Genomic DNA, 16991 nt, shown 5'->3' on the forward strand with positions numbered 1-16991 from the left:
AATGTGGCGCTCGGGTGCCGCAACAGTAAATTGCGCTGACACACTACTGGGATCCAGGGCTTGACCCCCAGTGCTGCTATCAGTCAGTCAGGCATCTTCATTCAGACATGATTGGCTATGTCTGAGGGGGGATGGCCGAGGCCTTGTGATGAAGTTGCATCCTGTTCGGGGTGTGCTAATGAACTGCGCCCAGCGATTCTTAGGAAATCAGAACCACAATGAACACACCAAGAATAAAGAGGTGGTAAAACATGGTTTAAAATTAGACATTTAAAGTTTTAAACCTTTACAGTTGTATATATACGATCTAGTTCTCCAGAGCTCTTACATAAAAACAAAAACAAAAGACTGATTGGATCTTGAGCAGCTTGTTTGTTTACACCTTTATTTTGAATGTCGGAAGCTACTTTATATTCGTCTGTTCTTGTCAGTTTGATTGGTTTTGATACAGAATGCTGTGATGCAGGTCCTCCTCCACTATGTGGCAATGGTGCTGCACATAAACCCACTGTGGAGACCCACTGATGTCAGCTTGTACACCATTGATGGGTGAGAAGAATAAAAAATATGTAAAATTCAGTGTAAAACATGAAAGAAATTTAGACAGACAGTCCCAGACTACTGAGCTCCTCATACTGAGCTCGAAAATGTTGAGAAGCTGAAAAGCTGGACGTCCTGGCAGGGACTGATTGGATCCAGCAGTGTTTGGGCTGCGAGCAGACAGATCTGGTGGTGTGGAGCATCTGGCGAGCTCTGATTGGCTCCGTGGTGTACATGCGAGGTGTGGACCGTCCCACGGGATGTGTATAAATGACGCAGAACTGGGTGAGATGAGTGGGGAGGAGAAGAGGCTGTTAGTGTGGAAGAACTGATCTGTACCAGGGGAGGAGAAAGGAAAGAGAAAGGAAAGAGAAAGGAGGTGATCGCCCTCGTTTTCCAACTCCACCCTGCCAGTCTGAGATAGTGAGAACTGCTCAGCAGTGCCTGGATTACAGCAGATAAACAGATTTTTAAAACACACACAGCTTTATGTGAAGCTCCATCAATTCTTGTTATCTAAAATGACAAGAAATGTTTATGATGAACTCATATGCTCTTTCATTCAAAAATATTCAACATTTTAAATCTGTACTACATAACGTCTGGAATCGTTCAGAATTTAGGTAAAGGTCTACATACGCTTGACAAATTCAGTCTTTCATACATGTGTTGGATGGTGATGGAGAAAACCTCTGACCGTAGTAAATCTTCCAAGAGCACTTTGACAACTCATCCTGGACGTCACAAAGGACCCCGGCCAACCAACTCCAGTTATCAGAAGCTTTTGTCTTTTAAGTGCCAAGATCTGTTCGTCCTATACTGTGTGACAAAAATCCTCAAATAAAAGAAATCAGGATCTCGCATGTCGAATGGCAAGTGCCTGACTTCATTTGTTTGTTTATTTATTAGGATTTTAACGTCATGTTTTACACTTTGGTTACATTCATGACAGGAACGGTAGTTACTCGTTACACAAGATTCATCAGTTCACAAGGTTTTATCAAACAGTCATGGACAATTCGGTGTCTCCAGAAACCGGAGCACCCGGAGGAAACCCACACAGACACAGGGAGAACCTGCAAAATCTCCACAGAAAGGACCCGGACCGCCCCGCCTGGGGATCGAACCCAGGACCTTCTTGCAGTGCTACCCACCGAGCCACCATGCTGCCCGCCTTCATTTATCATATACACACGTGTACAGTACAATGAACCCAACTTGATGGAGCAGACAGGGTTAAAGGCCTTGCTCAAGGGCCCAACAGTGGCTGCATGCCAGAGCCGGGATTCAAACTCATAATCTTTAATTGATAGCCCAAAGCTCTGCCACCTAGGCTAGCACTGTCAGGGAAGGTTACGTAGAGCAAATGATGTAGTTTAGGACACAGACCGGAAATCACTCATGAACTGTGTTAATCAAATCTATAATAATATATACCTTTAAATAATAAATGTTAGCACACATGGCTAAAAATCCAATCCTAACCATCAAGTACTAGAAATTCTACTATTAATGTTTTCTTTAAAGATTTACCTTCCACTGAAATTATGTTAGCCTGTGGCCTCACAGCAAGAAGGTCCTGGGTTCGATCCCCAGGCGGGGCGGTCCGGGTCCTTTCTGTGTGGAGTTTGCATGTTCTTCCCGTGTCTGTGTGGGTTTTCCTCCAGGAGCTCCGGTTTCCTCCCACAGTCCAAAAACTTGCAGCCAGGTTAATTGGAGACACTGAATTGCCCTATAGGATATATATACTGTATACATGGTTGGTCCCGTTTCACCAAAAACACTTGGTGCAAGGCAGGAACTCACCCTGGACAGGATGCTAATCCATCATAGGGTTTCGCCCACCTCTAACTAGTCTACGATACTAAGATTATCAGACTTTACATTACAAATTTCTGCAGTATTTTTAAAAAAATAAGAACATGTTGTGCATTTTTCATCATTTTAGGCCACAACAATCACAAAAAGGCAGAGACTGCTGAATATTACAGTATATTGTTTATCTGATTACTGGTGTGTTTTTCTATTGAAATGTTTTTGTTTTTGGCTATTTTTGAGTTTATCTGAAATTAAAAGGAGTTTACAATTTCTCCCCACAGTTCGTTAGAATCAGAATGGCTTTAATCAACATTCTGGCCCAGTCGTTCATTTTGGCCCTTTAAGAAAAAGGAAGCTCGGCCTGCGACTCGTGTGTGTTGTTTCTCGTTCAGAATGCTTCGTGTTCATCTCATGGGCCGTTAATTAGGGGAAATTACAAGGACTCAAAATCGCTAACATATGACCGTCGGCTCATTTGATGTCCTGGTTTTTCTTTTCCAGAGACACTGAAGTCATCTACTGGCACTTATTATATACAAAAAATACACTGAGAAAAATCAGACATGAAATGTAAAAAAAGCATTTATTAAATGTAAAAGTCTGTTTATAACAAGAGTGTCACCAGGGGAAATGTAGAAAAGATCATTTACAGGTTATTATACTAGTAGTGCAGAACAAACCAAACGCCAGTTCCACAGAACAGACCAGATTAAAAATAAAACAGTTTTACTGGAAGCACAATTTCATACGTCATTACATGTGCAAAATAAACATAGAAAATACGGGACGAGTTTTTGTTTATCATTTACATTTCTTTTAATTTTAAAAGTATGAGCAGGTTTTCGAACACTAGCACTTGGCATCACAAAGTCAAAGAATCAAAAGGAGAACATTTTTTGCAGTTATCTGAAGCTAAGTGCAACTTTAAATCCAAATCCACTGCCATCCTGCAAGACTTACAATCACAGGGCAACACACAATGACTCACAACTAGGACCAGTTTCGATCTGCCAATCCACCAACAAGTATGTTTTTGAGAGATGTTTTGGAGAAAACCGGGGGCAGCACGGTAACTCTGTGGGTTAGCACTGTCGCCTCACAGTGAGAAGGTCCTGGGTTTGATCCCCAGGTGGGGCGGTCCGTGTCCTTTCTGTGTGGAGTTTGCATGTTCTCCCCTTGTCTGTGTGGGTTTCCTCCGGGAGCTCCGGTTTCCTTCCACAGTCCAAAAACATGCAGTCGGGTTAATTGGAGACACTAAATTGCCCTATAGGTGAATGTGTTTGTGTCTGCCCTGCGATGGACTGTCGCCCCTTCCAGGGTGTTACTGTGTGCCATGCGCCCATTGAAAAGCTAGGATAGGCTCCAGTGAGTAGAAAACCAGACTATAAGTAGGAAACCTGAACGGATATCCAAAGCTCCTCGCAGGCAGTGACCAGAGACGAGTATTAAACTCAGGTCTCTGGACAGTTGTGCAACTCTATCAGCTGCACCCGTCTTTTAAAGCCTCATCCTGATGGTCAGGCCATTAGAGACGCCTCCTTGCAGTGATTAGCTGGATGTTGATTATCAGCTTGTTTGTTTGTTTTTCAGTATAGAGACTGATTTTTCCTTTATAATATTTAAACATGAAAATTGCTGACTGCATCTCTATGTGAACTGCTTACATATATTTTTATTTTTTAAATGCCTAAGCAGCTATGTTGTCTTTCACAGGTGAACGACTCTTTCGTCAGATGCTTTCTTTTCTTTAAAACAATTTTAAAATATTATAAGTATATAATCTATGCATGCAGAGAACTCGCCGCCTCAAAACCACGGACATTCACGTAGCTGCTCACTGAGATGATCCTGCAGACTCTGCAATGTCGTTTACATATACAGTACAATAAAACACTGAGATGTTTACGTTGCTCTGTAGAGAGAATTTCAGCTCAAAATGTCACGTTTTCTTCATATTTGCATTAAATGTCCAACACTACAACACACTATATGGCCAAAAGTATTTGGACTCATGATTTTGAGTTTGTTAAGCATTCCATTTCACAACCACAGGCAATAATATGCAGTTTACCCCCCACTTTGTAACATCATGCTAGAAGAGAGAAGAGCCTTCCCCAAACTGATGCCTTAATTTCAGAAGTATATCATTTATTTTATAGAACTAGTTTTATAATAAGTGACCAGGTGGGGCAGCGACAACACAGGCTTGTGAGTTCGAAACTCAGCTCTGATACTGGTCGGTCAGGGTCACAGTGGGTCCAGTTTCCCCAGAATCTCACCTGTATATAGAAACATGACCGGTCGATCCATCACTGTTGGAAAGCTTTGACTCTCAGCTCAAGTGACAGGATTCAATCCAAGTATCTTAGCAGTGTTTAAGACTTTGCTCAGGACTGTGCCAGCACTAACACCTTTGATCAGATTCTATACAGCTGACTAAAAGGTTTCTATTGTTTCTATTTTAAAACCAGGAGGTTCACCATATTGAAAAAATGAATAATGTGAAATCACTGCATTTAGTAGACGTGGTTATGTCTAAGAATGTTCCTGCTGTCAGGTCATTTCTATTAAACCTCCACAGACAGAAACCTGCCAAAATAAGAACAAATAAGGCATGTATGAAGAAACACATGATGGTAAAATTCTCTCCTGGTCGTCCTATAATACAAACAGCAGTCAGTGGTAATGACTTGGGTCCCGATAGAAATAAACAATAAAATTTAATTATCATCACAATCGTATCTGATCCAGCCAAGCGGCCGTTGTCGTTCGACTAAAATCCAAATAAAATTAGTCATTAGAACATAAACAGTCCTACAGTACAGAGAATAAGCCTTCTATTGCTCATTAAAGTTAAAAAAATAGGGTGCAAGAGCACTTCATGGTGTTTATGTTTAAAGGGGAACAGGTACATTAGGGTTTTTAGGAGCAAGCTGACTGGTGTAATACCAGAGCTGTAAAAACAAGAGTTTTACTTCACAGTCATCAATGAGATGCTTCATGTACGTTGCCCATGGAGCCTCTCGATGATTCTTTCATTAAGGGAGGGTCACACCAGGCTCGGTCAGCACTTTGCTATTAAATCTGATTTGATCTGACTGCTCTGTAAATATCAGTATTAAATATATATTGGTCATCCACTTAAAAAACTTTCGTCAACTATTTGTCAGTAATTCTGATTAACTTATCCTAACACTGTTCAGAATATCTGTAGGGAAAATACGTAAGCACACAGCACTACACAGTTGGAACCAATTTTGCATACAGTAAACCTGAGTAAATGAGATCCAGTTGCTTTAGGCAGCCAAGGGCTAAATGCTGAGGCACAGCCAGAAATTAAGCCAGAATTCCAGAGGCCAGAGGTCAGCTTTACGACCTCCTGTCACCGTTTTTGGTCTTCATCACCACCAAGACCACCATGGCCGGTATGAGTAATATGGGGGTCACGACGAGGGCGAAGATGACGTTGGGCGGTGGATCCCGCAGCGTCTCTGTGGGACAATCCTGGAAATAATGCGAGTGGATTTTTACAAAGAGCTTCTCCACCTGTCTGTTGGGCCATGGAAACAGCAGGCACTCTGCCACCGTCTCCGTGCACACCGTGAACTTGTTATAGGGACTAAAAGAGACAAGGAGAATGTTGTTTTAAACACGTAAAATGATGACTGCAATGATTTTAGCCCACAATGCAATTTATAAAAAGTTAATTTGGTTTGTGTGAATAACATCACACAAACCACTGTTGTGACTGAATTGGCACAAATTCCCACAGGCACAGACATACGTAAAAGTCTTGTCAGAAGCATTCTAGCTGATAAGACCACACAGAGGTCACATGTTAATATCCAACAAGCTCATGGTCAGGTGTCCACACACTTTCAGCCATATAATATATAATTCATTAAAGACTAAACAAACCTGCTTTAATTTATTCTATTTTCATGTTTTATCATCACTTTATCCTGGTCAGGGCCAGAGTTATTGGGTGCAATGCATTAACACACCCTAGACAGGACGCCAGTTCATCGCAGGGATGTATGTATGTAGATGACCGACCAACAGATTGGGACTCGAACCCTGCATCTCAGCAGTAGTGGGTATACTAGCACAGTATACCGCTGCTCCACCCGCTCACCTACCTGCCCACTACCCACTTCATCCACTTTTAAACATTCTCCTTTTTTATGTAAGATATTGCAGAAATGTGTTGCCCCAGCAGCCGTTAGATTACACAGTAGTAGTTTTGATGCACTGATTGTTATTTAACTGATAAATATCTAACATGATAATCATACACGGCCTAAAGTATGTGGACATCTGACCATGAGCTTGTTGGACATCCATTTTTCAAAGCATGGGCAATAATGTAGTGTTAAGGCACTGGACTAGTAATCTTGAGCTAGGCCCTGAGCCTCAATTGCTCAGACTGTATACTGTAACTGTAATGTAAGTTGCTCTGGATAAAGGCGTCTGCTAAATGCCAAAAATGTAAATGTTACAAGATTTTAGAGTGCATCTGTGGACATTTGTGCATCTGTGAGGTAGTGTTCGCTGAGTATGGGGTCAAGTCATGTCTTTATGGACCTCACTTTGTGACCACACAGAGGCACAGAAATGCTGGAACATCAGCACTGAGAGGGGTGTCTGCATACTTTTGGCCATAAAGGCCTGTACAAGACATGTGTGTTCAGAAAAGCCCTCAACTTACAGGCTTATAAAGACCACTAGAGAGGTATAAATCACAGCGTATCAGTCTCTTGAGATCTTGCATAACCCGACAGATTGCAGCACCGAAACACGACTTACTTTTTCACCGTGTCCCACACACACCAGTCGGAGTTGTTGATAGCAGCCATTTCCTCTCTAAAATTTAATCCGCAGTACGGGAGTAAAGCTTGATAGCACTGGGCCGTGAGCAGTTGTGACTGGTTACATACTGAGCGGTACAGTTCACACAGGTCTGATTCGTTCCAGTCAGAAAGAGAAAGAAAGAAAGAGAATTAGTATGTTATACGTAACCTGGGTCATAGACAGTCGGCTGTTCTATTTCAAACTCATTATCGTCACAGCAGGATGTGAGACACTCACCTGATTTCTCCTGAGCTGTGACGCCTACAAGAGAAAAATGATAGATGAGCAAATATGTAAAGCTGGAAAGTCTAGCAAAGCAAGCAAGTGTATTTTTCAATCCACTAAGGTACTACTTGATTTTATTTTTCCTGTTTTTGCTTTGCTACAATTTAGATATACTCAATTTCCTTTTGCACTTGGGTTATATCAAACGCCTCCTTCCATACGTGTAGAGCCTACGGTTACACCCCTCGCTTTATCACGTTAGGAGGATCACACTATTCTCTCTGTATTCCTCCATTGCAATGCCAGTGAATAAAACCAGACTCTAGAAGTTGTTTCTGCAGCGGCAAGAAGGGGACCACCAATAATCCATCGCTACTTCAGACAGTGCCAATTGTGCCCATCAACGCTGGTGGCACTTCTGAGACTAGAACTTAAGCACTGGGTCACGCCCAAGCTACCAATGCACACAAGTTCCCTCTGCCTGACTTACACTACTGGACATTAGGTCCAATTTTGCGTCTGGCCTCTTCTAACAATCGCCTGGCCTAAATAAAGAGTTTCTCAGATAATACTGCGGTAAAAAATGTAGGTGCATATTGATTGAAAGCTCACTTGACTGTGGACAGAATCTATTTCATAGCAAAACTGTTTTTGTGGTTCTTAAAATAAATCTTACCCACACAAATATTTATTAGTCAAAGGTAGCAGTTTAAGTTTTTACAAACTTAGTAAAGTAGCACTTTGATTAACCCGGTTATATGGACACAGAGAAGCCACAAGTTGCAGTCATAATAACTAATATGGACAATAATAACACAAAAAATACAATGTAGGTTGCTGTATTCATACTTTTGACCCAGAATATTAAAAAAAATATATATATATATATATAAAGAAATTACATTTTTGATGAATAAGTTAGTGTTAGTCCTCAACTTTTGACCAACTGTACACACAGATAACGTTCATGATGTGCTGCTAGTCTACAAAACTCATTCAAGGTTTCATTTAAGGTTTAAAAAAGAAACCGGGACCACAAACATGCTCTGTGTCGCCGGTTGACATCAAACTCACCGGGGAAAAAAATAAATATGAGCCCAAAGAAGACCAGCAAACCCCTCATAGCAGCGAGCTGAGGCGCCGCTGAACGCTGGACTGAGGCTCAGCGTTACACCGGGGACAGGCTGAGACAGAGGGTGGGCGCGAGAAAACGGCTTGATTTTAAACGGCTACTTGCTACCTATGTAGGTGCCCTATATAGGGTACAAAATAACAGGCTTATAACGGACACGAAGTGCACTATATAGTACAATTGGCGACATTTGAAATTAAACCTGCCCAATGATTCGCCATTTATTATGTGAAGTAAGTTAAGGGGAATCAAGTATCCGACTACTTTTCGACTTTTTCTGTTATTAAATATATTTACAGAGATAAATCCACTTCTCATATACACACACATAATGTCTTTTGACTCTGTACTCATAAATTCGAACAAAAAGTATGTATTTATTTAGACATAAACAGAGATTGAATGAGAATCTGCCAGTAACTAAATCTGGACGTTTCAACAAGACATCAACCTCAATCATAAAACCACAATAACTTAAGGAAAGAAATAAAGTAGACTATAGAAAGAATAAGATGCCTTTATAGAATATCTTACATAAAATACTGACATGAATCCCATAGCAAATGTATGGAGAATTTTTAAATTATCATTATCCATCAGAGAGAACATTTTCCTAAGTGTCAAAATTGAACCACAATACTGCAATTTTGTTCTTACTGTTCATGTCAAGACACTATCATTATTAACAAAGCATTAATGTCACTTGTTTGTGGTGTCTGAATATATTTCTTCAGATATCAGTTGGGCAGGAAACACCCGAACAGGTCGCCAGTCCATCACAGGGCAGAAACACACACACACACACACACACACCTGACTGCATGTCTTTGGCCGTGTGGGAAACTCACACAGACACAGGGAGAACATGCAAACTCCACAGAAAAGACCCTGATCGCCTGGCCAGGCTCGTCTTGCTGTGAGGCAACAGTGCAACCACCCAAAATGCTTTTGTTAATTCCTAAAGTCAATTAAAGCTGAGTCTGAAGATTTATAAAGTTATATTCTAAAACACGTTGAAATAGTTTCTTTTTACAGTAGGAATGAAAGCTCTGTGTTACTCCAAACTGATTTCTAAACATACTTGTTCATCCTGGCCTGTTTGCAGTTTATCTCATTAATCTGATGTTTTTTGAGTTTGGCATTTCATAAATAAGGATTTTAATTATTATTGTTAATAATAATAATAACAGTACATGATAAACTTGTATGAAAATTCATTTTCTACTTAAATGTGTAGGTTTGCAAACTTCAGGTTAACAGTAAGAGCAGAAGAGATGTCAGCTCAGTTATAAACCAGATGTTTCAAAGGGAGCCCCAATTTAGGACACACCCACTCTCTCTCCCACATCTGTAACCCCTTTAGCCCCCCTCTCTGCCCACTGCCCCCCCTCACCCCTCTGCTTTCTCACAGGCCCCTGCCCTGCTGAACCTTGCTGATTTATTTTGCGCAGCATCTGTCGCTGGACAGGAAACGCGAGTAAACATTCAGGACCGTGATGAAACAGATAAACGGATAAAACGCCACACATTAAGCGAGCCGAGGTCCGGGAAAACTAACCAAGAGTTCTCCAGCTGTTCTGTTTAAACCAGCTGGTGTTTAAACAAAGGCCCCGTCCCAAACCACACAGTCCTTGCACTACTAAACTCATGTCAAAACAGGGCGCCATGTGAGCTGATTAACTGTGAATCTGTGAAAGTTAGCAATAGGCAACTTAGTCTTCAATCTGGATTCCAGCTGTGTGAATTTGTTTTCCAGTCTGACAAAATTAAATTACTAGTAAATTTGAAATCACATAATGTCTATTTTACTTATTTTAGTCAACTAATCTACTACCTAATTCATATTTAATTTAAGAGTATAAAGATTAACATAAGAAGAACAGTAAAAACACACTAATGCTTCTTGTTTAAACATTTCTTTACTTAAATATATTCACAAGATTAGAGACAACTAAGAAGGCTTTTAGAATTTTTATAGCAAAGTCTACGGGGTATCCAAGTGTGCCAAAACCAATGCAAGTTCATCACAGGGATGACTGTTGCACTTGGCTCACTGAACCCAAAATTGGATTTCCCCTGGAACAACACATGGACCCGCCAAGTGGATTGAAGACATTCATTTTCTAGTCTACAAAACACATTGATATTGCTCAGCTTCTCAATGTGAGTCATTCATGAGTAACATAAAAATCTAGTTTTCACTTTCAACTCACTGAATTGTTTGTCTATAAGTCTTTCTATTTATATTTCCAGCAGTTCTGCACACACGCATACACACACACATACTGAAAGAACTGGAACAAATAAACAGACACTAACGTTTAACTGAGAGCGACGTTACTAACAAACCTATTAACCTTATCCTACCTGCTGTTACAGGTGCTGACTAATGGAACCCTCAGTGCACGGCAGCAGTGTAATCACTAATCTTATGTCCCAACCAGTGTTTTAAGGTTCTGCTGTGTTGCTAATGAGGCTTAAAAAAGGCATGTAATTTCCAACTTGTGCAAAATGTTTCTCATGCAAGTGCGACAACAACTTCTGGATCATAGAGCTTCACCACCAAGTTTTAAGGCGCCACCTGAACCTCTGTAAACAGAGCAGCACAGTCTGGGTTGTGGATGCAATTCATGGGACTGTTTTACAGGGTGCAATCAATAACTCAACATGAAATATTTGGTTAATATATCAATAAACTCATTGTGTTAGGTTTCACTTAGGCAAAGAGAGCACTGCTTTAGTCACTCATTCGCTTTCTTATCCGCTTATTCAGTTAGGGTCACGGGGGGTGCTGGAGCCTATTCCAGCATTTCAATGGGCACAAGGCACACAGTAACACCCTGGACACACTCATTTCATCTCCAATTAACTGTATGTTTTTGGACTGTGGGAGGAAACCGGAGGTCCCGGAGGAAACCCACACAGACACGGGGAGAACATGCAAACTCCACACAGAAAAGACCCGGACCGCCCCACCTGGGGATCGAACCCAGGACCTTCTTGCTGTGAGGCGACAGTGCTACCCACCGAGCCACCGTGCACCACACTGCTTTAGGGAACAAGGTAAAGAGCTTTGAAGATCTGTGTCAAAAACTGCACACACTACAGGCAAAGTAGAAGGCTGCATCTCTGCACACATTATACAGTCCTACGCCTGTCATTTAGCACACTATTTAGTATACAGGGTGGAATTTGAAAACAACAGCTGTCCTCTGTTTGGTGTGCAGTCTGATACTGCAAGTTTCATGCTGTTATATTATGCTCCTTACCCATTTCAGTCTATGTGGAGGTTTCTCTTCCCACTCCTGTGTACATAGTTTCCTAATGCTAAATCTATCTGATTAAAATCTGTTTGTGGCAGGGCCTAATGGCACACACAAACCTTAGTTCATTATGGGACAACTGTGCTCAAATCACTTGTAGGGACAAGTGAAAAAAACAAAGAAGATGCAAGCTAAACAAACTCTAGTGCCTAAAATATCATTTCTATCACATCTTTAATATTTTATGTACATTTTACTGTACTGAATCTTACACTTGTACACAACAGTGCTTCAAAGATACATGTCAGTGGGTGCGAGCTGACTCCAGATTCCGAGTGTGAACACTTTTTTTGGCATAAAGACGGTCTGAAACAAGTTGTCTCGGCATTACTCAACATGCCCTGAGTTTCACCTGACCTTTAACCTCAAAATGTGTAAGACAGCACTCTCTGTGGTGGACGTCTCAGAGCCCTGAGAGCAGTCAGCTGTGTAAGCTGTTCCCTAGAGCCATCACAGGGGAAACAACATGTGTTCAGACTTTTGTTTTGTCAGTATCACATAACATGTTATAGCATGTGTGAGAAAAAGATCAGAGATAGAAAGTAACTCTGAATTCGCAGTTTAGTCCAGCATGGCATTATTTGTACTTTCACTTGAATATTTTTGTGTACATCCACCATCTCTGTCAAGCATCTTAAAGTCAAAGCTGAGAAATTTGACAATCACCACTTAAACCTGGCTGAAAATGTGGAATCAATCAGTCATACATGACCAGCTAAACGTAAGCCGAAGCCCTTGATGTGGTATCAGGCTAGCATGATGTATTTTGGCAGCTGTGTGTAACAAAGCTCTCTCACTTTTTGTGGTTAGCGGTGTGGTTTGGGTTCCCAGGAGGGCGGGGGCGTCGTTCAGACCTGGAGCACAAACAAAGAGAGAGAGAAATGGACTGTGGGTCAGAACGTGTACATTTAATACTCTTCAAGTCTCCGCCAACTAGTTTCAGATGTTAATAGATTCATTATGAGACTGAAGAGATGCCAGTTTGTTTTTAAGAAAAATATTTAGGTTTAATCAAAACTACAAAAACATACAAAAACTGTCACTTTATGCTGAAAAGAGATACAAAAAAAAAAAAAACAGGTCTGTCATAAATTAGAAGCTGCTGGAACACGTGTCCTTGTCCACTGTCGAACAAGCTTTACATTTCTATGGGTTTAGAGGCTGCAGTGCAGGAAAGAAGAACCTACTCATGTTTTTTCTTTGTTTATCTGATCAGCAAAAAGCTTTAGTCAAACTATAAGGTGCTGATTGTGGAGGTCCTAACACAGTGCTTGAATGTGGACAGTAAAACCAGCAGCTTCTTATTGGTGGAAGACCTGTTTTCTGGTGATGCTTGGATGGAAATAGTCTCTCAGAACATGGTAACAGTTTGGACTTTTTTCCTGGGACCACTGCTCCAGGAATTTAGTACTTGCAGACAGTTGTTTATAATGATGACCTTAGGTCACCTTAGGATGACCTAAAGTTCCTCTAAACTGACTTTCTGAGGTCTGTGCAGAGCTTAATAGACTTTCCCATTGTAATGCTTATCAGTCTAATGGATGCAGTCAATCTATCCCTATTTGTATCCCACATATCCCTCTATCCCCCTATCTGACACCTTGTAATTGAAGGTCACTGGATCAAGACTTACATTTGCCAGGTTTCTACTGTTGGGCCCTCAATTGCTTGGATTGCATACGGTCACAATTGACAGGGGTAGCCTAGTAGGAAGAGCTTTGGGCTATCAACCAAAAGGTTGAGAATCCCAGATCTGACATGCAGCCACTGTTGGGCCCTTGAGCAAGGCCCTTAACCCTCTCTGCTCCAGGGGTGCTGTACGATGGCTGACCCTGTGCTCTGACCCCAGCTTCCAAACAAGCTGGGATATGTACACATGTATATGTATATATGACAAATAAAGGCATTCTTCTTATTCTTATTAAATGCCAAAAATCTAAATGTATATGGGCACAGGAGAGTCACATGCTGTAGTCAATTAAAAGCATTAACAAGTAATTAGCAGGTCAGGCCACAAAGATCTTTTTGAAGAATGTTATACACAATTAAACTAAGAATCTACGTTGATGTATGTATATTTCTGGCCAACATACAGACTAAGGTATTTCCAGAAAGCCTAATGACCTTCTAAAAGTTATTTTCTGTACAGAAGGAAACATGCTTTACAATCATTCGGTCACAGAAACCCTAAACAGTTGCAGAAATCATTGCTGCGTCACTAATTTCCTGCGTCCAGCTCGTTTAAAAAGCTACACTGATTAACACGGGTCTGTTTCCAAGGTGTGCAGAACTGGCGTGGTTATTGCTTTCGGTTTAAAATTAGCTCTAAAATTTTTACTGCCCTTTTAACACTGATGGCACCACCGATAGTACAAGCTCATTAATTAACCCGAAGCCTGGGTGGTGATGTCCATGATGACTGCTGAAGATCGTGTCCATTCCTCCACAGACCAACAGCTACTTAATGTCCAGTGCTGAGAGCTTAGCTACACTATATGGACACTTGTGAAGGTGTGAAGATCCTCTAGAAGATACTTCATACTGAACTTTGTGATGAATTTGTCAAACATTGATTATGAGCCAGGTCTTCTCCGATGTCAGTGCCTGACCCCAGGACTTTGACTAATGGGAAACAAATTTCCTCGTACACAGTCCAAAATCTTGTGAAACACGTTCCCAGTAGAGTACGGCTGTCATGGCCACAAAGGGAGGCCAAAGTCCAAATGAATGCACATGGTTTTGGTATCAGATGTCCAACCAGATCATGGTCAGTGTTGGGTGTCCACATACTTTTGATCATATAGTGTATTTCCAATATACTGTTTATAGTAATGCACACGTTTGAAATGGCAAAATTCATCTCACCATCATGTCCTTCTGTCCATGTGGAAGGGCCTGGACTGGGAACCAGTGCCTGTAGTCCATTAAACGTTAAAATCATGCAGGCTGCTGCAAGACAGAAACAACAGCAGTAAAAACAAACATTAATACAACATGTTTATTTCAATTATTATGAAATATTACAATAAAATAATTCTACACACTACATGCAACCAATCCACTCATATATCAACCAGTTTATTCAGTACAACCACCCACTCATCCATCCATTCATATACAAACACGTTTATAATTTATTAATTTATTTATATTTGAACTTCATCCAATCATTCACCCATCCGTGTACATCTAGTCATCTACTGTATATATCCACTTATTTCTTCAGTAGCTGGACATTTACTCATCCATCCAGCCATCCATCCATCCATCATCCATCCACCTCTCCATATCACTGCACAATTATCCATCCACCTCTCCATATCACTGCACATCCATCCATACATCCACCTCTCCATATCACTGCACATCCATCCATCCACCTCTCCATATCACTGCACATCCATCCATTCATCCATCCACCTCTCCATATCACTGCACAATTATCCATCCACCTCTCCATATCACTGCACAATTATCCATCCACCTCTCCATATCACTGCACATCCATCCATCCATCCACCTCTCCATATCACTGCACATCCATCCATCCACCTCTCCATATCACTGCACATCCATCCATCCATCCACCTCTCCATATCACTGCACATCCATCCATCCATCCACCTCTCCATATCACTGCACATCCATCCATCCATCCATCTCTTTATATCCAAACCTATGCATCCATCTGTCAACACATTAATCCATCCATCAATCCAGCCAGTCAGCCACCAATCAGTAAATTCATCAGTTCACCCACCCATTTACTCATTCATCCAGACTCCATATACCATCATCCATATACCAACACATTCATACTTTCATCTGTCTATTCATATTTGAACGTCCATCCATCCATCCATCCATCCACCTGTCTCTCCATCCATCCATCCAACCATCCAACTATCCATCCATCCATCCATCCACCTGTTTCTCCATCCATCCATCCATCCATCCATCCACCTGTCTCTCCATCCAGCACCTATTCACCTATTCATCCATTTCTAAATGCATCCATCCAAATATATACCAATCTATCCACATATTCACCAACCTACCTATTCACCCATCCATATCCAAACTTACGCATCAATCCGTCAGTAAATTAATCCATCAGTTCATCTATCCATATTTACCCACATATTTCCCCTTTATAACCCCCCACTGGGAGGAAGGGTGGAAAACAGATGGCATCCTTTCATTGTGCCCGGCCTGCACCAGGAGTTTCCTGATTCTCTTATTTCAAATTTAGGAGCTGTTCATATTTCCATGGTGCAGCACCGGATTCACACTGTATCATCAATCTATGCAAAAATCTGTCAAATTCAGCTCTGATTACATCTGTTTACATTCTGATGACATCTAATCATTTTGTTTAGAAACCCAGTTATAGTATGGGATTACATTTTAAAGTTTACTTGAGTAGTAGATTGGACAAACATTGTATGAACACAAAGTCTGTGACCCACTTGTTGATTGTGCTTATGTGTAGGCTTACAGTGTTGTGAAAAAGTAATTGCTGATTAATGCACACTGAATAATTTCAGATCATTAAACAAAAGATAATATTCCACAAGGGGGTAATTAATCAGATTAAAAATAATAAGAAGAATAATGTAACTTATTAACAAGTAAGAGTCATATCAAGTAAATCCCCCCTGTAATCAATAGACTAAATTTATTTATAATTTAGCTAACTGTACACATCCAGGTTACATTTTTTGTAAGCAAAAAGCCTGACTGTGTTCAATTAATCAAACCGACTGACTGAATTAATAAACAAAGTTTACATTTAGCTTTATATATCTAGTCTACAGAGATTCCAAGTCCTACATCACCACATGTCTTAATGTCACCCAAAAGAAGAACCACAGGGGGGTTTCATAGGCAACACTTACCCCAGAAGAAGGTCCTCCATGCTGGCCTTGAGCAGGGTGCACAGACACTAGGATACATGGTCCGTCAGTCCACTGTGAGCCTGGTGTGAGCGTCGGCGAGTAAAGATCACGTGTAGGAACCTTGATGCAGGACGACTGGGCTGAAACAACAGGATGTGCTCATTTCCTTAAAGGGGTGGTGGACTCACAATATGACAGAAGCCA

At 41.0% G+C, this 16991-nt stretch overlaps 1 protein-coding gene across 1 annotated transcript; it reads right to left on the reverse strand.

Annotated features, from left to right (window-relative positions):
* Positions 1-2922: 2922 nt before the first annotated feature.
* Positions 2923-16793, reverse strand: ramp2 (receptor (G protein-coupled) activity modifying protein 2). Its single transcript, XM_063018814.1, has 6 exons — positions 16788-16793; positions 14755-14838; positions 12687-12743; positions 7447-7470; positions 7165-7318; positions 2923-5977 (listed from the first exon to the last, which is right to left on the reverse strand). Exons 2-6 carry the CDS (start codon positions 14828-14830, stop codon positions 5728-5730), a joined length of 561 nt encoding a protein of 186 aa, XP_062874884.1. The 5' UTR covers positions 14831-14838; positions 16788-16793; the 3' UTR covers positions 2923-5727.
* Between the last annotated feature and the right edge of the window lie 198 nt (positions 16794-16991).

This window comes from Trichomycterus rosablanca, chromosome 22 (genome assembly GCF_030014385.1).
Source record: "Trichomycterus rosablanca isolate fTriRos1 chromosome 22, fTriRos1.hap1, whole genome shotgun sequence".
NCBI classification, from domain to species: domain Eukaryota; kingdom Metazoa; phylum Chordata; class Actinopteri; order Siluriformes; family Trichomycteridae; genus Trichomycterus; species Trichomycterus rosablanca.